The sequence below is a fragment of the Peromyscus eremicus genome, chromosome 7 (genome assembly GCF_949786415.1).
Source record: "Peromyscus eremicus chromosome 7, PerEre_H2_v1, whole genome shotgun sequence".
Taxonomy (NCBI): domain Eukaryota; kingdom Metazoa; phylum Chordata; class Mammalia; order Rodentia; family Cricetidae; genus Peromyscus; species Peromyscus eremicus.
Window position 1 is genome coordinate 8253162 of NC_081422.1, and position 27707 is coordinate 8280868.

Consider the following 27707-nt stretch of genomic DNA (forward strand, 5'->3'; position numbering starts at 1 on the left):
GTCCATCAATGACTCTAACTTCAAATGGACCACCACTATACAAGGTTTAATATACCACCAACAAAACTGCAAGTCTAAATAGTGAAAGAAACAATGGAGTAACTACTGACCTAACTGACCTACCAGACCTTTTCATACAGCACTACTGGAGATTCACAATTTGATAACTACATTTACTGACATATTTTAGAGGAGAATTATGAAACCAAAGGAACAACAGACTCCACTAATTATCAATGGTATGCTGAAACTCATCTTTTAAACCAAAAAATTCTCCTTGCCAAATGAGGAAAAAATTTCATAGCTGTGATATCATGCATATACTCCATAACAATGAAAAGATAGACTTCCCAATTTTACGGGAACTCTGCAGAAAGGACCCCAATTTGATGAGGTATATGTCTGTCCCACACCTTGGAAGTCCTGTGGAGTCAAAAAGGCAGGCAAACACCATGCATCATTGACAAAGGAGGATGGGAGCAGACCAACAAGTTCTTCACAGTCTACTATGAGGCAGCATTTGTCAACACCACTCTCTCCCCACCAATGGTTACCTAACTATCCATGATGAACCCTGACTTTATTCTACATGCAAGACTTATAATTACACCTAGGATCCAGAATATCTCACTTACCTTCAACCTCAGATCATGGCTCCGACCTGAGACACTGCTCTGAGACTGAATTTCGGAAAATAACAGTCTTCTCCTACTCCTCAGAGAATAGGTTTGTTGCATGGAAACATTTACAATTGATGTTTGCTGGAGCTACATTGGCTGGCTCCCTATTGGAGCTGGCATAGAGTCTTCTATTCTTTCAGACATCAATGTAGGTATAGCAGACATCTGAAATCTTACCAAACAACAAACATTGGCTATTAATGCCTTGTCTGATGGACTAGCCACTGCTCATAAACTGACTACAAGCCTTCTTTGGGGAATAAATCTATTAAAGTAATCATTGTTGCAGATACTAACAAATATACAGTTGAAAATTTGAAGAGACTAGCTGTAGTAGACAATCAGATCTCTCTAAATTATCTGATACAACTTTTGAGCAGACAAAGAGAAGAATATATCTAAGGAAGACTTACTTTTCAGAGTAGAGACAGACATGTCTCAGCTCTTTTCTACAGAATTTTGAACAGAAACAGAGTTCTACAAGATTTTACTGAACCCAAGGCAAGCCTTTTGGTATGAGCATGGATTCTGAAAAATACATTTACTGTTAGTCTATACAGACAATGCAAGCCAGCTTATCTCACACACCCATTGCCTAGGAAACTTGGAAATGGATTGGTTTTACCTACTAATTCTCTCGTAAGGATTAGTTGGCCTAATACAGAAGATGTCTACTACCCAGAGGAACATACCATCTCACTTGGGGCCAACACTTTTGCAGCCATACGCTCTCTGTCCAGTGAACTCCAAATGTCAGAAATGACCCCTTCGGTCTTTGTAAACCAACTCACTGACTTGGCAATGGAATCTTGACTGCATGAGAAATGAAATCCTTCAATCCCACACAATGGTAGCCTTATGAAAGCTTGCTCCAAGGCCACTTCCAAGGCAATGCAAGAAAATCCACAAATGTGCTAAGGGTTTAGGAAGAATTCTTGTATATCTGAGGACTAGATTTTTTTCTATCTGAGGGGTAAGTAATAAGGAAACACACATGCTTTCAGATGATAACTTTCTCTTTTATTTCAGCTTAAGAAATCCTGTCTCTGAAAAAATCTTTGTCTCCACATGGGTACATCTCTTTACATACAGCTACATTTTTCATACACACTCACACAGCCCCCCTTTCTCTCTGAAAATCTCTCTTGCTCTCTCTCTCTCCTGCCTAGATATTCATGTTCTCTCTTTAGCTCCTTCTACACTCACATACTCACCCTCTAACACACACACACACACACACACACACACACACACACACACACACACACACTCACACTCACTACTCAGCTCTTTCCACAGTTCCTTCACATAACTCTTCCTTTATGGCAGCAGCTCTTTCACCCAGGTCTTTACAGCTGTCTCCACACCGCTGCTGCCCCACAACCAAACTCTGTACAATTATAAGTTATATTCTTGTGGCCCTGCCCATTCTCAAAACACAAATTAAGTCATGTAGTTCTTTTAGGCTAGTAATGCCACATTGATCCATGCGCATAGCTCTATGTTGGTGAGGGATCCCAGACAGTAACAACTGGCTGAAACTTGAGCTGTCAGGGTATGTGCAGAAAGAGAACTATTGCAAGGAGCATGTCTCAATGGAAACAGCTTGGCTAGAAACAGTTGGTTAGAAATAAACAACACCTGAGAATTAGTCTTGGTGTGTTTTCTGCAGGGGCTGCTAGTCTATTTTGAATCTGCTCTGAAGTCCAAATTTAGCTGTCTGTGTAAAAGGCTGTCTTTGTGACTGAGAATCCTATGTCAGAGTAATGTAAAATATTCTATTATTTCTACACATAGAAATTATACAGCCTAAACAGAAATCATCTTCCAGACATCCACAGCTGTATGTGTGCCCAATAAGTATAAAACATAACACTGAAAGACCCCCACAGCTGTTCTTACTAGGGAGGCATAGCAGTGGCGCCTGAAAAAGTTATGGACAGAAAACCACCAGTTGTATACAGCCAATAACCCCACGGCTTTGCCAACTGGGGCCCCCAACAGGGAATCATGTGTCTGGTGGGCCGACCTGTTAAACACTAGTTGTCACTGCTGTACTTTCCCACAGCCCCCTGCACTCACAATAGACATTTATAACATCACCGTGAATACCTTGGACTCCACTTTTACTCTGCAGAACCTGGTTGTCTGGCTATATACAATGCTACTAGCCTTACAGCACATTTCTCAGAACAGGTAAACATATCCAAGATCTCCAGCCTAACCTTTGAACAGAGACATGTTTTTGACTCAGATACCCTAGATAACAATGAACATGAAGATGACTTACTAAGAAAGGCTAGGAAAGTCATTAATGGCATTTCCACTCTCCTCTCCTTTAACATACCAAAATTACAGTCAATGGATGATGAGATTGCTAGCAATACCGAGACCCTGGGAGGACAGATAGACACGAGTCCACCATTTATTAGCTGCATTCCAAGCAGACACTCCTGTCTATATCCGTAAGGTTAGCAACCTCAAAAAATGCTATTTATTCAATGTGATCAGTAGAATATTTATATTTGACTGTACATCCTTCCCCACATGGAACATATTCTGATGGATAAAGGACAGCTTTTGGCTTTTTGTGTACATTATATTGACCCTTTTGGCTTGTAAATTTCCTATAATTGTTTTGGGCTTCTTTAATAAATTTCATTTTAAGAGGAAATATGACAAGGAGATCCAGCAACTACTATCAGAAGGAACAAACTAGAAGACACATCTGTCCAAACCATGACTGAAAAACTTCTCCAGGATCTGTTTCATCTCCATGGTAACATCTCAGTCCAGGAATATTGTTTTCCAGATTCTTAGTTATTTCCCACAAAGTAATTGCCATTTTTGCAAAAATGAGATGGTCTGTATACATTGGCCTTAGACTGGAGATAGACCCCTCTGGAGACTCACCAGTCTTTGTGATGCTTTATATTCATCATTTACTTTTCCATAATATTACCATACATGAACCTGAGAAGCAACATTGGAAGCTAATTATGAAGCTTACTGGACCCTTCATTGCTCTTTTCATTAGTAAAAGAAGAAATATTTGGCCTATGTCCATGACTCACATATTCCTACTTGGCGCTGATCAAATTAAGATGATGTTCTATGAGTTTAACTCAAAGTCCTACATCTCCAACCCTATTGTGCTTCTCTTTACTCTACAATATTTTTGTTTGAAAGTGATTGCATTATCTTTTAGTTCTGAATGTGTTTGTCAACTTGGTGCATACCAAACCCTGGAGAAATTATATCTGTGAAATTACATATATGCCATAGGGATCATGGTCATAGTTTGTAATTTACATTGTTCTGACCATTTTGCTTACTAATTATATGTTTTAGTGCCTGAGATTTATTTTTCTACATTTCTCTATTTATTAGCTATTGGGAGTTTTATGGCCTGTGTTTTCAAACTGCTGTGAAATTGTTAATTCTTATATGTGGTCCTCATCTGCACAATGTATGCCTCAAGGAGCAGTGGATAGAACATAACAAGCATAGTTTAAAAAATGCCTTTTAGACATGTAAAAATAGCTTACACCCAAAGCTGTACCTGATAACCAGAACCTAGTGACATCACTCACTCAAGACACAGTCCTAGAACCCCATGACACTCACTAGACTATGTATAAGCAGAGACCAAGAGCAGTGTTCTGCTCTGCCTATCTAGAGACATCACCTTGATCTGCCCTGTGACTGGAGAGTCTTCCCCAGAATCTTGACCTTCCAATCAGAGACTTCTATTAGAGACTAGACCTGACCTTGAGGTAAGCAGACTTGGGAAGATAGGCTTAGGATAGTAGTTAGGAATTATAGTGTGAACCTTGTGTGATGACCCTCAGGCTAATAAAGTATAATGTTGTTATACTATGTGTATCTTTCTTCTTGCTTACAACAGTTCCCATCTACTAAAGGAGGAAGCTTCCCAGTGATAGCTAAAGCAGACACTGATCTTGCTAATCGCAGTCATTTTATTGCTATGTTCCTTTCAGAGAACAGTAATATTTGGTTTTCCCCTAGGTCCATGGCCTATCTAATCTGAAGTTCTTAGCCACTTGAGCAGTTTCAGGCTTGGTTTCTATCTCTTGGGGTGGACATTAACTGCAACCAGATAGTGGTTGATTTCTCTCACAAATTTTGTGCCACAATTTTACCTGTATATCTTACCAACAGGTCATCATTTTAGATCTCAGTATTTACAGCTGGATTTGTGTTTACATTTCTCCTTTGGTAGTGTTGAAAGTACTTTCCAGTACCATGAACACTAATGGTGAAGTAAGGTCAGTAGGGGTGAAGGCTCTAGAGAGGCAATTGCTCAGCTTCCCTGTACTCAATGAATAAAAGGTCTTTAGCAATGATAGCCGTTCTAATTTGTGAATGATGACATCATAGATTATTTTTGTCAACATGACACAAAACAAGATGTATCTGGAAAAGGGAATATGAGTTGTCTACATCAGGTTGACTGGTGGGCATGTCCATAGGTAATTTTCTTGATTGTTGATTGATGTAGGAAAGCCCCGCCCAATGTAGGCCATACCATCCCCAGCAGGTAGGCCTGAACTATAAAATAAAACAATTCGAGCAGAAGCTGATGACATAGAAAACTGTTGCTCTGGTTTCTTTCAGTTTCTGCTTCCAGTTTGTAGTCTTGAGTTCCTGACTTAACTTCCCTAAATGATAGGCCCAAACCTGTAACTCAAGTAGACCCTTTCCTACCCCAAAGTAGGAAAGTGTTGGCCAGTGTTTGGTCAGGGTTTGGTCAGGATTTTAACACAATAGCAGAAGGAATATCAAACTACATTTAATAGTTAATCATATTTTATCATATTTTTCCAAATATGTATTAGCCATTTTTATTTCTTTGCTTGAGAAATGCCTGTTTAATTCATCTGCCTATTCATTTACTGAATGACGATTTTGGTTTTGAATTATTTTCAGTTACTTTTAGAATCTCAGGGTATTCACCCCACCTGTAGTATATAACTGGCAAAACTTTTCATCCATTCTACAGGTTATCTCTTTACTCTGCTGTTCCCTTCTTTTCCTGTGAAAAAACATTTTAATTCTATGTATTCCCATTTTTCATTTTCCATTATTCCTTGTGCTGCTAGGCTGCTTTTCATGAAGCCCTAGCTTGTGCTTATTTTAAGTTCCTCTGCATTTTCAACAAGAAGTTGTGGATTCTAGGTCTTAGATCAAGAACATTACTCCATTTTAATGGCTTTTTGTATAGGGTGATTCATGCATCAAATTACTCTTCCATATGTTAATTCCAATTGTTCCAAGCACTGTTTGCTAAAAAAGATCTCTTCTCCAATATATTTGCTGACACTTTTGGCAATTCCTAAGTGACTCGGTAGTACAATTTGAGATTGTAATGATAAGTCCAGCCTGGCTCTTTCTACTTAGAATCCCATTGTTATTAGGTGGTTTGGACTTTCATATAAAACTCAGTACTGCTTTTTCTAGCTCTGATAAGAATGTTGAGATTCTGACATTCATTGCATGGCATCTGTAGATGACTTTCAAAATATAAGTAATTTAAAAATATTAATCCTGCCAATTTATAAGCAGAAGACTTCTTCCTATATTTTAATCACCTCTACAATTTCCCTCTGGAGTTATTTAAAGTAAAAATCTTTGCCTTCGTAGTTAAGATTATTCCCAAGTGTTTATATTTGAAAATTTGGGGTGTGGGGTCTCCTCTCTTTTTTTTTTTTTTGACTTCATGTATGGAAAAATCACTGATGTGCTATGTTGATTTTATTTTCTTTGTTATTTTTCCTGAAAGTATTAATAGTCTTTAGTGGTTTTGTAGGGATTTTTGTTTGTTTTAATGATAAGGTCCTAGGACTGAGTATGGCTTAGGTAGTAAAGTGCCTAACACAGGTGAACTCAGTGTCCATCGCCAGCTCCTCATAAACAGCCGTGGTGGCACACACCTCTAGTCTCAGCAATCTGAAGGTGGAGGCAGGAGAATCCGAAGTTCAAGGTCATCCAAGCTGCATAGATAAGCTCATACCAGCTGGATATGTGAGGCTCTGTGTTAAGAGCTAAACAACTGCAGCGAAGGAAATAGCTCAGCGTGGAAACGAATGTGCTGCCAAGTCTTGCCCCACAATCTAGAAGGGGAGAACTGATTTCTACATGTTATCTTCTGACCTCCACACATGTGCCTTCCCCCCAAATCAACCAATCCAATAAATGTAAAAATAATTAAAAGTTCATTCAATTTATAGTTTCTTCAGGACTTTTTACATGAAGTCATGTTGAGCATTTTTTTTTTTGCTTTCGTTAAGATGACGTATGACTTCTGTTCTTTGTTTATGTGCTGTACTAAATTCAGTGATTTTATATACAAATATGTATATATTTGTACATTCACTCAACCTTGAATCCCTGAAGAGGAAATCTCTTGGTTACGGTGTTTAAATCTCTTAATGCGTTTTTGAATTCAGTTTACAGTTATTTTATTGATATATATATATATATATATATATATATATATATATATATATATATATATATATATATATATTTGCACTTCTCTTCAGCATGGAAATTGATCAGTGGTTTCTTTGTTATTTTTTCCAGAGGACATACATGTGGATATCAAGTTTAACTGAGTTTTCAATTCATTTTTTTTCATGGCTAAAGATCCTGGACATTTTAAAAGAAACTTTATGCTGTCTGTTTTCATTCTCCTTGTGGGGGGATAGTATGTTCTGTTTTCTAACATGGAAAAATGTTTTCCATCCTGAAGCATACTAGAGATCAGTAGAAACAATAGTAAACAATTATAAGTCTTTATTCTCAGATCACCCTATGGTCACTCAGCAGTCCTCGATTTGCACTGGTCACATCAGGAGACATTTGAACTTCATTCTAGACTTACAGACTTATAGCTCAGATATCTATTGTATAATCGTTGATTACATTTTATTTTGTGTGCATATATGTGCATGAGCATGCTCCTGTGTTTGTGGCAGTTAGAAGACAACAGAGGAAATTATTTTCTCCTTCTACTATGCTGGACCAAGGGAGTGAAAAAATGCCTTCCAGCTTGGTGGCAGGTTGCTTTACCCACTAATCTATCTTGCTGATTCCCATTGCAGTTTTTGTTTGCTTTTTATTTTTGTTTTCACATGTGACTGGGCAAGACAAGGGTCCTCCATCTTGTATTGTTGCAAAGGCCATTTCAGGTTTAACTAGAATTTGATCTCCTTGATGGAGAATCCCAGGGAAAATTACACAACTCTATTCTAGGAACCAAAGGTCAGGATGTCCTAGCTAGGTTTTCTTAGCTTCAGTGAAAATGCCTGTTTGTGTGGAACCCCCTCCAGCTAACTGTTTATCTCTTAGCTTCTGTTAGAACTGCTTCCTTTTGCGAAGCCCCCTGTGGATGCTGATGGCTGCCAAATGAGATGCCAGGTCATGGTTTTTGCCTTTAAAAACCCTGTGTTCTGGACACTTGGACCACTCCTAAGTCCCTGAACACTTGGGTGTGGTTCCAGCTGGCTGGAATAAAGACTTTCAATCAGCTATACACTGTGTCTTAGTGGTCATTTCTGGAGAGCTCCTGGTAAAATACAGAAATTAGTTGTTAATTTTAACTGTGTGCCTCATTGCTTTTGTTCAATCAGAAATAAAAATGGAAGCCTAACATACTTAGATAAAGAAAGCAAGTATAAAGGAGAAATAAAATACTTTGATTAGCTGAGTGGTCTGCATAAGCAGACAGAAACAGGGAACGACTTCATAAAGAACTCTCCTGTCAGTCCTGATAATAAAACAGCAACAAACCGAAGCTTGGTGGCTCTCTCAAGCCCCCAGCTGAAGTGATTTCCGTCATGCATGTTGTACCAGCTTTGAAACTCAAGAACCTCAGTGGGAATGCAAATTTATAATTTGATTAAAAACACTCAGGGTCCCTGTTTGGCAAAATTTGATTTACCTCTGGCCAATTCATATCCTGCCATTCCAAGCACTCACTTTGATATTGAATTGGAAAGCTTAATTTTCATTTTGTAAGATGGCTTTCCATGGATGGAGTTGAGCTGCATGCAGTTAGCTTATCATGACCATGCTGTGTGTTAAAGATGAATTTTTAAGTGAAAAGCAGTTCATAAGTCAACAGTGTGTACTTTATTTGGGTAAGAAAAAGATAATTTTTGATAGTAGCAAGAACTGAAATGAAAGAATTCCATAAAAATATGATCCTTTTCAAAATGCAAGCTAAAGTTTCTAGTTTCTAGTTTTTTGGTTTCTGTTGTAGATCTTCATTCTGCCTGCACTGTACCTGTACTGAAAAGAAATCAATCACAACACACTATTGGTTTTCTTTAGTTCACATAGGCGCATGTAAAAGCATGACCTTTATATGTTAGAAATAAAGAAAAGAAGAGAGGGCTGGAGGAGGCAATCTATAATAACAACTTTGGATTTCTTTGGGAATTAAACGCAGTATTTCATCAGCTTTAAGCAATAGCAATGTTTCACATTTTAGATGGATAAATGATATCTCACAGTGTCTGCCAGCTGAATACCTGCTCTGTCGTCAGTTTTACAATGATGACAAAACTGAACAACTGAACCTAAAGAAATGTTATCAACTTATTTAAGAACCGCTGTCACAGAAAGAGGAGCCCTGGGTATTTTGGAAATCTCCTATGATGCTCTGGGGGCTGAGGGAGAAGTGACAAAATGTAAAGGAGGAACATTTGCTTTCTGGAGTTGCAGGGGTGTCCTGTGTCATAAGCTGTCTAGTCGTAGACACTGAACACTGCTCATAAGACTGTGTATGCATTGTGATCTGTTACAGGTTCAAAATACAGAAATTCAAGAAACATTGAGTATAAAAGGAAATAAAGTGGTTTAGTACTATTGTCTTATTAAATATTGACATGATAAAATGGTGTATGAGTTTGACTAGATATGATATCATTAAAATGATGTGACATTACATGTTTTTCATATTCATGTACAGTTTTAAGGCAGTACAGCCCCACACATTTAACTCACATTACAAATCTACTATATTATGCTACCTTAGATCATCCATGTGCCCAGAAAATGATACTAGAGGGAAAACCTAGACACTGATAGAACTTTGTCAAATAATAATTCTGAAGTTTCCAAGTATCACAAGATGCACATTTTCTTTTTATTCACATGCAAAGGTAAGGGAACTGCCAATCATTATGTACATCTACCTGCCATTTATTTTACAAAGTAATAAAAATCTTCATCTCTTTTTTTGCACATCACCTCCTACTGCTTTTCTGTTTCCTATAGATTCCTTGAATAATAGAAATATGCAAATGTGTAATGAACATCAACAATAGAATAGCACCAGATAATTAATTACCTGTTTATTTCCCCAGTTCTTAGATAATGCTGCAGTTATTTCATGTCTTATAATGGAACAATAATATTTTATCGAGGAAGTTCACCTTCCTATTTATATACTTATATGGATAAGGGATGTATCTCAGAAAAATTGAATTAAATTTTAATGGGTTATCTTCATAAAACATCTTGCTACTTCACTGGCAGAGTTTAAAAGTGTTCCCATATGAGTATGACTTGAGGATTTTGTTGTGTTAGGTCAGAGATGTGAAGTTCATGAGGTCTGGAAAGATGGCTCGTAGTTAAGAGCACTGACTGCTCTTCCATTGGACCATAGTTCAATTCCCAGATCCATATGACAGCTCTCAGTTGTCTGGAACTCCAGTTCCAGGGGATACAATATCCTCACACAGACATACATGCAGGCAAACCACCAATGCACATTAGATAGATAGATAGATAGATAGATAGATAGATAGATAGATACATGCATACATACATGCATACATACATACATAGATGGTAGATAAGTTAGAAATAAGAGTGTATACTTTTAGTGAAAAAAATAATCACAACCAACAGAAAAGAATTGTTAAGTCGGTCAATATACATTTGACTACATTGATTAGGACTGACATTGTTTTTGGTACTATTAATATTATGATGGAAAATACTTTGAATTATTTCCTTTTTTATGTTTATATTACCAAGAGAAATAAGCATACAAGTCCATAAAGTGCTGTTATTAGTGTTTTATATGTACATATATACATATCATGTTATGTGATAAAGTATGTGAGAAATAATTGAACATGCTTGATGTAGATTCAACACATGATAAATTCAATGATGAAGAAATCAACATAGCAATGCATATAAAAATATTTCATGCTGTCTCCTCAAGGGGAACATAGGATATATTGTTTACCCTGAGTCTATTGCTCACCATGGCAAAACTCTCAGAGTCTTGGTGTTGTGTAATCGCTTGTCAGAAAAAAGAGAACCAACAACATTCTTTGTGTAGTGTTATGTTATGTTTTGTTATAGTGTGTTGTGTCTTGTTGTGCTATGTTGTATTGTACTCTGTGATCTACTTTTAAGTCAGCATCTCACTGGGAATTTTAGCAAATACTGGGTGTAATCTACAGGCTTCTTTAGAATCAGTGGATGCAGAAAGGAGATTGTTTGGAGGGGGAGGACATGAGTTAGAATTTTGAAGGGAATTGTCCTCTGATATGTTCAATTTGAAATTTCACTATCACTCTTTAGTTAAATGGATTTTCAGGAAGTAGGGAAGAAAACAATAACATATTTAAATGATTTTCTTCTTAAACTAAAGTCCCTTGGAGCAACAGAGTCAAGCTGTTAAAGACCTTCAATAAGAAAATTCATTGCCGGGCGGTGGTGGCACACGCCTTTAATCCCAGCACTCGGGAGGCAGAGCCAGGCGGATCTCTGTGAGTTCGAGGCCAGCCTGGGCTACCAAGTGAGTCCCAGGAAAGGCACAAAGCTACACAGAGAAACCCTGTCTCGAAAAACCAAAAAAAAAAAAAAAAGAAAAAAAGAAAATTCATTGAATGTGAGTAGTAAGTCTTATGTGTGTCAATGCTTTCTTGCTCTTTTGATAAAAGCTGTCAAAATATCAAGCTGAAAAATGATAAGAAATGCTGTTTTGTGTGAGATTCCAGGTACGTCTTTGATGGGACTAACATCCTGACAAAGTGTTTAATTAACACAGAAATCATTTCATATGGGCCAAAATGTTTAAAATGTGTGTAAACTTTCACTGGTCAGAAGTAAGAGAATTAGTTGGCATCATCCTGCCTATCAAACAAAACTGTAACTGCTACAATGATCCCCTTGGAGGAAATGATGCTACTTCCCTGTGTCTCCTACCAAAGGAATGGGCTCACAGTGGAAGGCAAATCTTCTCCTTCGTTAGATTCTTTTGTCCTTTAAAAAACTACTTTAACAGAGTAAGCCAGTGACACAGAATTAACTCCTGCTTTTAAGGATTATTGAGGCTTGAGAGTAGAAAAAAGATGGGAAAGAGAACATTTAGGATGTTTCAAATGATGCCCGTCTATAGTGATGAATTTACTGAGAAAATATAGTATCATTTACTGATGAAGAAAGTTAATAGAAAATGGATAATCAAATGGCTTGACCTGAGCGATGGAGGGTACTATTGACTTATAATGAGAAAAGAATCCTGGTATAGGAGATACAGTTGGAGAAACTAGGAATCAATGATGTTCTCCGGGAGCAGTTCAAATATGACCTTCCTACAAGTAGCCATATCAAAATGTTGAATGTGAGTCTGAATATCAGACAGGGGGCCCAGGCTGGAGGTTAAAGTCCAGAAACAATCAGTGTTCATAGAAAAGGAAGCTTGTGTATGCATTTACACAAAACAAGTGTAGCTGATGGAAGGAACATGGTGTGTTCCTGAAATTTCTCCCAGTGTCAAGAGAATAAACATCAGCAGAGCCTGGAGGAGACAGGCTCACTCTTCACAAACATGCTCATCATTTATGGAGAAAAGGGGAAATTCAGAAAAGGCTGTTATATCTGAGGCCAAGTGAGAAAAAAAAGTTCACGGAACAAATGAGGCACCAAGGCAGAGGAAGCAATGCTACCTGTCTACCAGAAAACTGCATGTGCTGTACATTAACCAACAAAATCAGCTTTTAAATTATTCTCTTCTCACCTTTATATCTTCACAAGAAACAACTGTCATATAAGGAGCTTATTGCTATAAAGTTCATCTCCTTTTTGAGCACTGATGTAAGTACAGTTGATTAAAAGGCATGTGGTTACATTGGCATGGTTATTTTCATAATGAGTTAATCCACAGAGCCTACCTGTCACGAGAAGCTAGAATGTCTGGGATCACAGTTCATAGAGAACTACAAAATCCAGAGCATGGACGCAGAGCTTGGAACTGCTGCTATATATGGGCCGTACTAATCACTACTATTGTGTAACTTCAGTATATGGGTGATATAAGGTGGAGAATAACAGAGTTAAAGCACTGAAATTTGACATATATGAATTAATGTTTTTTTTCTATCTGGAATGTGCCTCTGTACAGACACAACCAACTCAATGGTATGTTAGTATTTTAAGTTCTAATTGAACAAAGTTTGCAATGAGAAATAAGAGACAATTTATGAATTAACACATTTTGAGTTCAGAGAGTGATAAAAACACTGAAAGACTTCACTAGTGTCCCTTCAACAAAAGGCTGTAGCTCTGTTCTCTGAAGAAATAAAGTCTTCAAAATCCTCTACCTGGAAAATTCTGAAGGGTCTTTTGAACTCTGCTGACAAGAGTGAAGCTAGGTGTTGCTTGGGGTGACAGCCCTTGGCGATTTCCACCCGTCATTCTGTGAAAGGAGAGTGGGAATTTATTAGATGGTTGCTTCTTTGTTACAAAAATGAGTTGAGACAAGAGTAGAATTCATTCTATCTATCACTCAATGGGCTCTTGAGATAGCTCAGACAGTTTGCTGTGTGACCTCAAATTTGAACTTAAGATAATATAAGAAATAGAAAATTTCCTACTAACTTGCATTTCATAAACAAAGAATCAGCTTTAACACAAGACAGAGTTGCTTTGAGGATTAACTATTATGCTCTTTTATTAACTCCCTCATAAAAGTCAGGCATTAGATGCCATATGTATATGTATGTATACCTTGACATATATGGATTAATACTTATATTAATCCTAACAATGTTTCAAGCTAATTATCTTCATTACTAAATGAGAAAATATGGCTATGCAAGTTTCTTTGCAGTAACTTAATAATCGACATTAAAGCCTTTCAATCAGGTGGCAGCCAGGATTTCATCAAGGCAGTTGAAAGTTTAAGGAAGATGAAAACATGAATAATTAAAATTGAGTAAATGTGGCTGTTGTTGTCAAGCTATAATAAATAATATCCTACTAGTTAAGTTTTTCAGATTGATACTCTCAACAACAAAAATAAAAGCCATTGTTAGAGTTGAATAAAGTGATATTGAGAGGGGATGGAGAAAATTTACAGAATAAAACACAGAGAACTAGAAACATTGAATATGAACACCTTTTGTGAAGATTGTCTATCATGAAGATTGATCAGTTATTGGAAATAGGTTGGGGGATGCATTATAAAATCAGAGATATATTTTCTGTTTATGCAAATATTAGGGTATATGGTAAAGAAAAAGTAATGATTCAGAAAAGGGTATAGATGTGAGAGGCATGTGTGTGTGGGTGTGTGTATGTTCATGTATGTGTTATATGTCCACGTGTGCAAGTACCTGTGTATGTGGTATGTGACTTCATTTATATGAGTGTGTGTGGTAACACCTGGGTTAATGTGAGTGTATTGTGCCTTTGTACAGATAAGTGTGTGTTTCTCTGTGGGTTTTCCCACCTGTGGATATGGAGTTCAGAGGTCAATATCTGGTACCTTCTTCTGCCACTCTCTATATTAATTTCTGTGACAAGGTCTCTCTGTGAATCTGGCATTCTCATTTGACTAGACTGGATGGTCAATGAGCTGTGGGACTCCATTAATCTTAGGCTCTCCATACATGCTCCTTCATGTGTGATTTTTTTTATATATATATAAGTACTGGGTATCCAAACTCAGGCTCTCATAATTGTAGGACAAGCATGCTAAATGTGGTGCTGTCTCCCCAACCCTCTGCATGAAATCGAGTAAAGATACAATTAGATGCAAAGGGCATTTTAAAATATGGACTTAAATGTTGTGTGCTGAGAAGTTATATCTTTGAAGGGGAAGCAGAGACAACCACATAGGGCTATGCTTATCAAGAAAAAGTGCTTCATGAATATTTACTTTGCTTTTACTTGTATCTGGGAGTAAGAATCCAAGCAATTGGCAGAGAGATTCTGGGCTGAGGCTAAAATATTATCTCATACCAAAATGGGAATGTAAACCTATCAGATCAGCACAGGGCAGCTCCAGATATCTTAAAGTGTATTCTGAAAATGCCCCCACCACGTTCTGTGTAGGGTGGTCAGAAGCATGCCATATTAAAATAACAAGTTTTTAGTTAAGACCGCATTGTCATGAAGGCAGCCAGTCAAAAAATACAATTGCAAATTTGATGTCTATTGTTAAATTGCATAGAGAGAGAAGGAAGGAACAGGTCATCTGATGATGACTGAAAGTGGCCAAGATATTAAAAAAAATTTTTACATCATGGAAATATATGATATCTGAAAGTGAAATTAGGTAAGATGTTTAAATTCTTATTTCAGAGAATGTGGACTTCTGTTTTATGGTCCAAAGATAGGAGGAAATAACCAAAGTATAGCTTAGGTATAGTTGAAAAGGAAAAAAAAAAGTCTTCTAAGTAGAAAAATAGTGGATGTGTTCTACCAGGATGTTGGCTCCATCTTCTCCACTTTGGATGTTTTAATGTAGACATAAAAACGTATAAGTCAGGAGGCAATATAAACAATGACCAGCCAATGCTTGCACCCTGAGTTGTGCAACTACTGAGATAAAAACAGAAGTGTTTCTTCAGGAAAGAGGCCTCCAGGGGCTTCCAAAGGCAGCCTAGTTTCATTTCGGTAAGAACATAGGGTATTTTGGTGGCTAAACATATGAGTATTTGTGGACTCCTGATGACAGTGTCATCTAGGGGACACGTGTCAATCTTCCTGCTATGAATAAGATAGTATCTGGGGAAAAGATGAAAGAACACAGTTATTTAAGAGAAAAAATAGTGGTAAAAGGCCAGTGAGGTTTCTAACTCTGACAGTAATTCTGTGAAGAAGTCTGTCAAACAGTGTAGAGTCTAATCAGTAGTTTCTTTCTTTCTCTTTCTTTCTTTCTTTCTTTCTTTCTTTCTTTCTTTCTTTCTTTCTTTCTTTCTTTCTCTTCCTTTCTTTTCTTCTTCTTCTTCTTCTTCTTCTTCTTCTTCTTCTTCTTCTTCTTCTTCTTCTTCTCCTTCCTCTTCTTCTTTTTTGGTTTTTCAAGACAGGATTTCTCTGTGTAGTTTTGGAGCCTGTCCCGGATCTCTCTCTGTGGACCATACTGACCTAGAACTCACAGAGATCAGCCTGGCTCTGCTGGGATTAAAGGCATGCACCACCGCCGCCCAGCCAATCAGTGGTTTCCTGAGGTATTATCATTTAAAATGACATTCTATTAAAATAATGCATTGGTTTTAGTTATATGTTCTTTCCACACATTTTTCAAAGCATCCTCAGACCCTTCCTCCTGCGGGTTAATGCAGGAGTTGAGAAACCAGAAAGCAAAGCCAGTGAGAGGTGCAAAGACCTCTCCGTCATTACAGTAATTTTTAAATTTGATTACTGGACCCAATGTACTGGTGAGAAAAATAACTTAACGTTTAATGAGTAGTTTTCAGGGGACAAAAGACAGCACTAGCCTCTTTGTGTTTGTGCATCTTCAAGCTTTATCCATTATAAAATACTTTTTAAATAGAATAATAATCTTTTGCTTAACTAGTATCCTAACCATGAATTTGTACTTAGCACTATAAAGTCATCTATTAATTAATATTTTGTAGCCTTTTTATTTATCATTTATTGCTTTATAACTTCACACTGTTCTAATTAGCTTAAAGATTGAGTTTATTTTGTCATTTTCCTGGCATATTCTAGATAATGATAGAGACTGTTAAAGTATACTCATGAATATAAGCACCTCAGGAAGGAAAAGTTAAAGCCAAGTTGGATGCCCATGTCAGCTGTCTCATGGATTGTCAGGAAATTATTTATTTCAGATATAAGTTTCTTGAGAAAAACTGAAGATGTATAGCAAGTAATCATAATAAATCAGGCAAAATGTGTTCTCTCACCCTTCACATAAATGATGAGCAGCAGAGAACCACTTGATCAGGCCTTGAGTGCAAAGGGTCTGTGCTCTACAAATAAAACCCTAGGCCTGAGTCCTGGGAACTGAAGACTGTGGCCTCCACCTCTAATGGTCAGAGACTTACAGGTGCAGGTTGTCTGCCCAGAAGTTGGATGTTCACCGTCAGCAGTCTCGCAGTCCGTAGCCTGTGATCCACGGCTCAAAGACGCTGCTGACAACCGTAGATGCGAGCCAGTCTTACAGCTTCCGTGCCATGGGTGGTGGGGCCCTTGCTCCTAAACAGGCCTATTCTTACAGGCTTTGGGTGTGGGACCCGGGGCCCTAACTGCTTGTAGCTCCCTGGGGCTCCTCTGCTGACAAGCAGCCCATTGGTTTGGCTCGTCATCATCTCTTTCCATCCCTGCAATTCTGTGGTCTTGAAACCTTGTCGCTGCCCGTTTCCCAATGTTTCTGTCAGCAGCCCCTGTCGGGAGTTCCTCAGTCACCCATCTGCTGACAGTGCTGCCACTGACATTGCCCCCTGCTACCTGATGCCTGCTGTTGCTGCTGCTGCAGACACTGCTGCTCACACTGCTGCTACTGACACTGCTGCTGCTGCTGACACTGCTGCTGACACTGCTGCTGCTCACACTGCTGCTCACACTGCTGCTACTGACACTGCTGCTGCTACTGACACTGCTGCTGCTGCTGACACTGCTGCTCACACTGCTGCTGCTACTGACACTGCTGCTGCTGACACTGCTGCTGACACTGCTGCTGACACTGCTGCTGCTACTGACACTGCTGCTGACACTGCTGCTGACACTGCTGCTGCTACTGACACTGCTGCTGACACTGCTGCTGCTACTGACACTGCTGCTGCTGACACTGCTGCTGCTCACACTGCTGCTGACACTGCTGCTGCTCACACTGCTGCTGACACTGCTGCAGACACTGCTGCTGACACTGCTGCTGCTCACACTGCTGCTGACACTGCTGCTGCTCACACTGCTGCTGACACTGCTGCTACTGACACTGCTGCTGCTCACACTGCTGCTGACACTGCTGCTGCTCACACTGCTGCTGCTCACACTGCTGCTGACACTGCTGCTGACACTGCTGCTGACACTGCTGCTGCTCACACTGCTGCTGCTCACACTGCTGCTGACACTGCTGCTGCTCACACTGCTGGTGCTGACACTGCTGCTCACACTGCTGCTGCTCACACTGCTGCTGACACTGCTGCTCACACTGCTGCTGCTCACACTGCTGCTGACACTGCTGCTCACACTGCTGCTGCTGACACTGCTGCTCACACTGCTGCTGCTGACACTGCTGCTGCTGACACTGCTGCTGACACTGCTGCTGCTCACACTGCTGCTGACACTGCTGCTGCTGACACTGCTGCTCACACTGCTGCTGCTCACACTGCTGCTGACACTGCTGCTGACACTGCTGCTGACACTGCTGCTGCTGACACTGCTGCTCACACTGCTGCTGCTCACACTGCTGCTGACACTGCTGCAGACACTGCTGCTGACACTGCTGCTGCTCACACTGCTGGTGCTGACACTGCTGCTGACACTGCTGCTCACACTGCTGCTGCTGACACTGCTGCTCACACTGCTGCTGCTGACACTGCTGCTGACACTGCTGCAGACACTGCTGCTCGCACTGCTGCTCACACTGCTGCTGCTGCTGACGTTGCTGCTGACACTGCTGCTGCTGCTGACGTTGCTGCTCACACTGCTGCTCACACTGCTGCTCACACTGCTGCTGCTCACACTGCTGCTGACACTGCTGCTGACGTTGCTGCTCACACTGCTGCTCACACTGCTGCCTCAAGTATGACAACCAGTCTCTCCTCTTCAAGATACCAGCAGACCCTCCACACCAGTGAGAAAGATCAAGAGATGACAGGAAAAGACAGCTCAGAAGAAACTTTTATAAAACCTAAGGCTGAAAAACTGTCAGAAGTATCTTCTAGTTGCCTCAAAATTTAAAAGAAATTCCCATATTATGAGGTCGGAGAGAGGTGTGTCATAGTAAGTTGACAGAAGGGTTTGATTTAGCTCACAACAATCACAGAACATCTTGCAGTTTCCTCTACCAATGGGAGCAGCAGACAGGCACAAAGCTCCATTTGTCAGTCTCTGACTTTTCTCTGGGATTCAGCAATTATACGTGACACAACCTCTGCAATTCAGAGGTTCGCTTGCCTAGAATGCAGGATCCTGGCCCTGGTGCTGAGTGTGAAGGAAACAGCCTCCTTGAAGCAGGGCTGAAATCTCAACAGGCTGTGGCGTCCCGTGAAGCTGGAGTGCTGCCTAGTTCTGGAGAACTCTCTGCACAAGGCTGCTCGGCATAATTGTGGGCGTAGTCTGCTCAAAATGGTGCACTCCCTGTGCTTTTCTTAGTCACAGAAAAGCATCAAGCTGCTTACAGGAAAAGATAAACATAAATAGTCTTGACTAGCACCACCATCGTACTTACCAGTATTCGGCACAGTCTACAGGGCCTGGGCTGGTCCCAGACTCCAGACAGTGCTGGACCCTCAGATCTGCCTCAATGATGATATCAACTAATGCCTTTACTTTAATTAGAGTCTCAGAGACACAGAGCACAGTGGCCAAGAGTCCCTAATGAAGATACTATTTCTTTGCACAAAATGTGAGTAATCTGCTCCCCAGTAGAGCACTATACTGTGCTACAAAGAGAAGCATTAGAAGATGCTAAATACACTTTGAAAATTGCCCAATGATTCACTGAAAAAGTTATCAACAACTGAGGAGGAGGATAACAGTTAATTAATTAGTCAATTAATTAATCCATTAAACTAGGTAAACATTTTAATTAGAGATAAATTGAATTTTGAAGGACATATAAATTTCATTGTTACTAAATAACATTTTATATAATCTAATCAAAACACTGAAGCTCTACACAATTAAAAATATATTATAGAAATTATTTTAAGGAAACTAATAAAGAACTTAATGAAAATGTAATTCTATACTTTTAATTAAATTCGTGTCCATAAACTACTTTTTGACCTATTGTATTCACATCTTATATTTTTCAGTTAGATAAAGTTTTTGGGTTACTCAATACTAAGATACAGATTTAGTGTGAGAAGAGAAAATATCTACATATAAATCATATATAACCTAAAATCTATACATAGGGTATTCTGTAAATATTTTTATATTCAAGAAAACTTCAAAACTGTGTCATGATGCGAATTATATTATATATGATTAATTAGCTATTATTTACATTTCTATACTTCTTTGTCATGTGTGCTGCACCCTTCCTTTGCGTCCACATGAGCTGATGTCTACTCTGAAGTTTCTTTGTTGTTTCTAGGCCCAGATACTCATGATTCACCAATTTCAAGCCATACGCACTTGAGTCCCAATACTCATGACTATTGCTCAATTCTAGGATTAAATATTTTGATTTTTAACTTATTTAAAATTTCGCTTTTATCCAACAAACAATAATTTTGAAATATTCAGGCATAAAGAAATTCAAATACCAAATATCATGCTTAAAGGGTTAATCATGGAGCTAGGAAATTCTGACTTAGCAGACTATCAACAAAGCAGCTTAAATCTATGTGTTATTGAAAATGTTTTCTCATACAATATGTTCTGATAATGGTTTCCTTTCCCTTATCTCCTTCCTTATCAATCCGACTCTATATCTTCTTTCACTCTCTTCAGAAAACAAATGAGCCGTTAAAAACAGTCAAGCAAGTGCAAAAATAAGAAGAATAAAATAAAGGGGAAAATCAAATAGGAAAAAAAAGAAAAAGCACAAGAAACACATATATACACAGAGACACATGCACACACACACACACACACACACACACACACACACCACATAAAAAAAACACACAAAATTAGAAACCATAACATATAAGCAAAATACTAGTAAGTTAGAAAATGCCCAACCAAAATATTATGAGACCAAAAGAATCCCTAAAAATTCCATTGAAGTAATTTGTGTTGGTCATCTAATGCTGGACATGGAACCTCCCTTGCATGTGGTTTGTGTACCCAGTGAAACTCCATGGCAGAAAATGAATTTTTCCTTTGCAAGAATTTAACCATTGGCAACAGCTTCTGGGTTAGGAATGGGGACTGGTGTCCAATTTGACTCTCAACTCTAAGATCTCATCTAGCTTGGACTTATGCTGGCTTTTTGTATTTTCCACAGTCTCTGTGACTTCTTACATGCACCAGTCTGGTTGTGTCTGGAAGGCCATGTTTCCTTGGTGTCTTCTATCTCCACTGGCTCTTAAATTTTTCTTCTTCCTTTTCCCCCATATCCCTCTGAGCTGTGAGGTGAGGGGATTGATGAAGACATCCCATCTAGAACTAGATTTTCCAAGGTCTTTCACTCTCATCACATTGTTGAGTTGTGGCTCTCTATTTGTTCCCATCTACTTCAGGAGAAGCTTGTCTGATGATGGCTGAGCAAGTCACTGATCTATGAGAATGACAGAATGCCATTAGGAGTCATTTTATTGCTATGTTCCTTTAGGAGAACAAAGATATTTAGTTTTTTCCCTTGTCCATGTTTTATTTAGTTTCAGATTGTTTGGCATCTGAGCATTGACAGGCGTGGATTCCATCTCATGGAATGGCCTTAAATCCAATCTGATGGGGTTGGTTACTGCCAAAATGTTTGTGCCACTATTGCATCAGCTTATCGTGCAGGAAGGTCATCTTATAGATTGGAAGGATTTGTAGCTGGGCTGGCATTTGCCTTTCTCCTCCAGTAGTGTGCAGAGTATCTTGTAATATTCTAAGCACTAGTCAGTAGGGGTTAAGGCTCTAGTTTAGCACCAGCATGACTTCCCATGGTCAATAGTTATGTAGGTGTTATCTCAAGCAATAGGGCCTTACCATCAGTTTATAGAGAGCAACCAATAATAGCCTTTGAAATTACCTGTGTTGTTTGGAGGGTTCCCTTTAGGGGACTTGTCTAGGCCACTAGAAATTTCACTTGGTGGTAAGAACTATCCTGTTGAGACTTTGTCTTCTCTGTTATTCAGTGATTCCTTTTAATTTCTTTCATATATGTATATATTCTTGTATAGTAGACTTCTGTATAACCTCTCAGGTGGCCCTTAGTTTTGGCTGTTTCTACCAGTATTCCATCCTTTACCCTCCTCTTCCCTCACCTTCTCTGTTCAGTCCTCTGATTAAAATATCCCGTGTCTCTCTATAATGGTATATTCTATTTTCCCTTACTTGGAAGGGTTTCCCGACCTAGTTCCTTAACTGATACCTAACTTCTGTGGTTATATGAATTGTAGCATGTCTGCTGAAAGCTCAAATCTAACATTCACATATAAGAGAATTCATAATATATTTGTTATTTGTGTGTGGGGGGGTGTTAGTTGCCTCATTCAGGATGATTATTTTTTCTAGTTACATTCACTTACCTGCAACTTTCCTGATGGTTTACAATAGTTGAGTAATATTCTATTGTGTAAATATATCAGATCCATTCATCTGGGGATAGGTATCTATGGTATGTCCAATTTTTGGCTATTTTGAACAGAGCAGCAATAAACATGGATGAGCAAGTATCTCTGTAGTGGGATGTAGAGTCCTTTGGGTATACACCCAAGAGTAGTATAGCTAGATCTTGAAGTAGATCTATTCTCACTTTCCTGGAAAAATGCCACACTTATTTCCATAGTGTCTGTACAAGTTTGCATGCCCATCAACAATGGATAAATGTTTTCCTTACTTCACATCATCATCAGCTTGAGCTGTCACTTGTTTTATTGATCTTGGCCACTTGAATGGTGAAAGACGAAATCTAATAGTAGTTTTGATTTTTGTTCCCCTGATGACTAAGGATGTTGAACCTTCCTTTAAGTGTTTCTAATCCATTTGTGTTTCATCTTTTGAGAACTTAGAACTTTCAAAGGCTAACTTTTCAGCAGGCAATCCTCCAACTCCTTACTGCTGTTTGGTTCAAAAAATGTCCCAGAAAAAATCTTAGGACTTGTAACTGACAGGTGAACAATGAGTCTATACTGGAGACTTTAAATTATTAAAAGTCGGCTGGCAGTGATGAATATCTTTAGATGCCCCATATCTCAAACACCCACCCTTGATTTCATGCAAAATAGAGCAATGTTTAATTGACTGTCAAGTTAAAGCAAACAGTAATACAGCGCAAAAATTTCTCTCTCGTTTGGCCCAAACAGGCAGAAACGATTTTATGTCTAAAGCTCAGGTCATCCTGGGCAAAATGTAGTTTACACACATGCTTCAACAAAGGCTACAGTGAACCCAACCACTGGATAGCCAGCTTTTTCTTCTAAGTCCATTCTTCCCTGGATGCTGTTTCTCTGAAGATCTACCTCATTTTCTTACTTTCACTTTTTTGAAAATGTACCTTCTCTTATTGTCTTAAAAAGTGAGTTAGGGACGAGGGACGGTGTCCATTCCTCACTATACACAACTTCAATCAAAGTCCGTGGTTATATTCCAGGACTTGTATAGCATGATTTCATTTACATGTAGACTCTTTCAAAAGGAAATTTATTGAGGTAGAAAGTGGAAAGCTCATCAGCGGAGCTTCTGTGTAGAGATAGAAATACTAACTGCACAGAACAGAGTGGCAGCAAACTTGATGAGCAGATTTTCAAAGTCATTGCATTTTAGTCTGTTTTACCATTCTGTCAGGACAAGAAACACATAATTGAATAGTATTAAAGCCAACATATTTAACAGTTGTTTGGTATATAATAGATATGCTTAATTAATGAATGAATGCAAGTAAATTTGGGGAAATTTAGAGAGACCAACACTCAATTGTATTTCAGCATACCTGGCAATCTTCTAAATATTATACACTCAGACATGTGCATGGACACACATGGAGGCACACATACACAGACACATATGGAAACAGATGCACACATGCATTGATTTGACCTATGTAACTTTATTTTGACTTCTGTATTCAAGTATGTCTGTATTTTAGAATCAGAAGCAGAGAACACAGAGTGTTCTCTTGTCACAACACTCAATGCAGACAGAGGAGATGGGCTTGAACAACTGGCCTGTACTGTACATTATCATCTCATTGCATGACTGTTCTGTTTAACATCCTTTTTGAAAGATTCACAGAGAAATATAAGTATTTGTGTGGTACATCAACTGTTCTATTCAATCCCAATCTTTATAGAACTGAAGACCCTAGCGAAACTAGTCAAACACAAGATGAATAAAGAAAAACAGCAACGAATGGCAACAAAAAATGACCAAAGAATAAACACAAAGCAGAATCAAGCCGAAGAAACCTGTCAATTTGAGTCACTAGTCAAGTCAGTGAAACACTGAGCACATCTGTCCCTCCTGGCCCTGGGGCTGTGCTTTCTCTCCTAGCTTCTGGGACTCCTCCCCTCTGGTTTTGTTTGTAACATTACTCCCAAGAAGCTCTAAGTTCTGTTGTTCCCTTTCAGTAGTAATGTTAGAAAACAAACAATAACAACAGAAACATAATGACCGGGGTTTCCGTCGAGTTCTGTAAAAATGACTGTGGCAATCTCCCTTCTCCTCTTCTCCCTCCTGCTTCTTCCTCTCTTCCGCCTTCCCTTCATCCCATTCCTCCTCCCCAATCCCTTCCCTTCTCTGTGCATGGGTGTAATAATCCTTGTTTCATGGGTGAAGCCCTCCCTAACACTCTCAGGTTACCTTACTGTCTTTTTGAAGGCCTCATTTCTAAGTACGCTGTCAGAGGTCTAGCAGGTAGCTATAGCAACATATGAATCCTGGGAGACACTTTTCAGTCCACAGCTGGGCATTGGATCAGTGTTTGAGGTTTGGGTTTTAATAACTGGCATGGTGAGTAATTTAGATTTGTGCACTTCGTTGAGACTCACAGGTTCACTCCCCCTTGCACACCCACCATCTTTGAGTGTGAGAATACTGATGGTTCAGGTAACAGCATCTGCAAGGCCTGAGCAGCACAGGGCACTGTAGCTACAGCAAGCAAATATCTATCTTTTCTCTCTGAATAGTTACCACTCGATTTTTTTTTTAAAGAAAATTGATAAGCTGATAGATTTTCTCATCTAATTTGTTTGTGCCTTCCTGTGTCTGTACGTAATATAAAGCAGCACAGAACAAATGCACGAGTTCATTTTCCCATACTTTTAACTTGGTAAGAAGCACATAAAAAGAACAGCAATCTTCCCCCACCTAAAAAAAAGGGAGAGCCAGACTGTGTTCCAGCCCTAGACAAGCTGGCACATATTTTAGGGTTGATTTCTTTAGAATTTAGCCCTGTGTTGGTTTGAGCAACTCATATGATCTGGTTTAAGTCCCTGTGCTAAAATCATTTATTGGCAGAATAGTAGTTAGATCTTTGTGGGGCGTTTACCCAACCACCCCCACAGTTCCCCAGAGTTTTCTTGAATGCGAGCAGCAGGAAATATTAGATAGAAGGATTTACTGCGGAGAATATCGCGGAGATAAACAGATAGAAAATAAAGGATAGCCTCGAGAGGGCCTGGAACCTATTCCAAAGGGCCCCAACTGCCTCTGCCGCAGGGTTTTTATAGAGACGCCAAGGGGTGGAGCAAAAGACCTCCTCCCCCCACATCTCAGACACCTGCACTCAGGCCCGTGGTCTAATCATCTTCTATGTGGACCTGCTGGGTAAAGCCACAAAGAACCCGAGAACGGGCTCCCACAGATCTTCATTAGTATCACTATCATCAGTTTTCTATTAAGAAACTTTTTATTCATTTTACATAACAACCACAGATCCTCCTCTTTTCCCTCCTCCCGCCCCTCCCAGCCATCCTCCCCAACCAACCCCCCATTCACTCCTCCAAAAAGGTAAGGGCTCCCATGGGGAGTCAGCAAAGCCTGGTACATTCAGTTGAGGCAGGTTCAAGCCCCTCCCCACTACATCAAGGCTGTTCAAGGTGTTCCACCATAGGTAATGGGCTCCAAAAGTTAGCTGATGCACCAGGGATAGATCCTGATCTCACTACCAGAGACCACTTAAACAGACCAAGCTATATATACAACTATCTCGTTTATGCAGAGGACCTTGTCCAGTCCCATGGAGGCTCCACAGCTGTTGGTCTAAAGTTCATGAGTTCCCAATTGCTTGGTTCTGTTGTTGTCTCTGTAGGTTTCCCCATCATGATCTTGATGCCCCTAGCTCATAGAATCTCTCTTTCCTCTCTTTTACTGGACTCCTGGAGCTCAGCCTAGTGCTTGTCTATGGATCTCTGCATATGCTTCCATCAGTTACTGGATGAAGGCTCTATGATGACAGAATATTTGCCAATCAGATTACCGAAATAAGCCAGCTCAGTCACCCTCTCCACCATGGCTAGTAGTCTAAGATGGGGTCATCCTTGTGGATTCCTGGGAATTACCCTACTACCAGGTTTCTCCTATCCATATGAGGTCTTTCATTGCTCTCCTACTCCATCCCTGTTCCAGCTCGACCACCCTGTTCCCTTATGTTCTCACCTCCCTTCCTCTACCCTCTATTGCACTCCTTCACTCCCAGTTTACTCATGGAGATCTCATCTATTTCTCCTTCCCAGGGTGATCCATGCATCACTCTTGGGGTCCTCCTTGATAACTAGATCCTCTGGCGGTGTGGGTTGTAGTCTGATTATCTTTTGCTTTACATCTAGTATTCACTTATGACTGAGTACATACCATGTTTGTCTTCCTGAGTTACCTCACTCAGGATGATATTTTCTTGTTCCTTCCATTTGCCTGCAAATTTCATGATATCATTGTTATTTACTACTGAGTTATACTCCATTATGTATATGTACCACATTTTCTTTATCCATTCTTTGGTTGAGGGGCATCTAGGTTGTTTCCAAGTTCTGACTATTATGAATAATACTCCTATGAACATAGTTGAGCAAGTATCCTTGTGGTATGTTTAAGCATTCCTTGAGTATATGGCCAAGAGTGGTATAGCTGGGTCTTGAGGAAAGTTGATACCCAATTTTCTAAGAAACCACCATATTGATTTCCAAAGTTACTGTACAAGTTTGCACTCCCACCAACAGTGGAGGAGTGTTCCTCTTGCTCCACATTCTCTCCATCATAAGCTCTCATCAGTGTTTTTGATCTTAGCTATTGTGACAGGTATAAGATGGTATCTCAGAGTCATTTTGATTCACATTTCTCTGATAAGTAAAGATGTTGAGCAATTCCTTAAATGTCTTTAGGCCATTTGAGATTCTTCTGTTGAGAACTCTCTGTTTAGCTCTGTAACCCATTTTTTTAATTGGATTGTTTGGTATTTTGATGTCAACTTTTTTGAGTTGTTCATATACTTTGGAGATCAGCCCTCTGTTAGATGTGGTGTTGGTGAAGAGCTTTTCCCATTCTGTAGGCTGCTGTTTCGTCTTATTTAACATGTACTTTGCCTTGCAGAAACGTCTCAGTTTCAGGAGGTCCCATTTATTAATTGTTACTCTCAGTGTCTGTGCTACTTGTGTTATATTTAGGAAGTAGTCTCTCTCCTGTGCCAATTTGTTCAAGGCTATTTCCTACTTTCCCTTCTATGAGGTTCAATGTAACTGAATTTATATTGAGCTCTTTGATCCACTTGGACTTTAGTTTTATGCGTGGCTATAAATATTGATCTATTTTCAATCTTCTACATGTTGACATTCAATATGCTACCACAATTTGTTGAAGATGCTTTCTTTTTTCCATTGTACAGTTTTGGATTCTTTGTCAAAAATCAGATGTGCAGATTAATGTCAGGGTCTTCAATTCAATTCCATTGGTCTGCAT

At 39.3% G+C, this 27707-nt stretch overlaps 1 protein-coding gene across 1 annotated transcript; it reads right to left on the reverse strand.

Annotated features, from left to right (window-relative positions):
• Window positions 1-17104: 17104 nt before the first annotated feature.
• LOC131914608 (uncharacterized) lies at window positions 17105-26266 on the reverse strand. The gene is made up of 4 exons (XM_059267218.1): window positions 26233-26266; window positions 18632-18770; window positions 17490-18579; window positions 17105-17368 (listed from the first exon to the last, which is right to left on the reverse strand). Exons 1-4 carry the CDS (start codon window positions 26264-26266, stop codon window positions 17105-17107), a joined length of 1527 nt encoding a protein of 508 aa, XP_059123201.1.
• Window positions 26267-27707: the final 1441 nt, after the last annotated feature.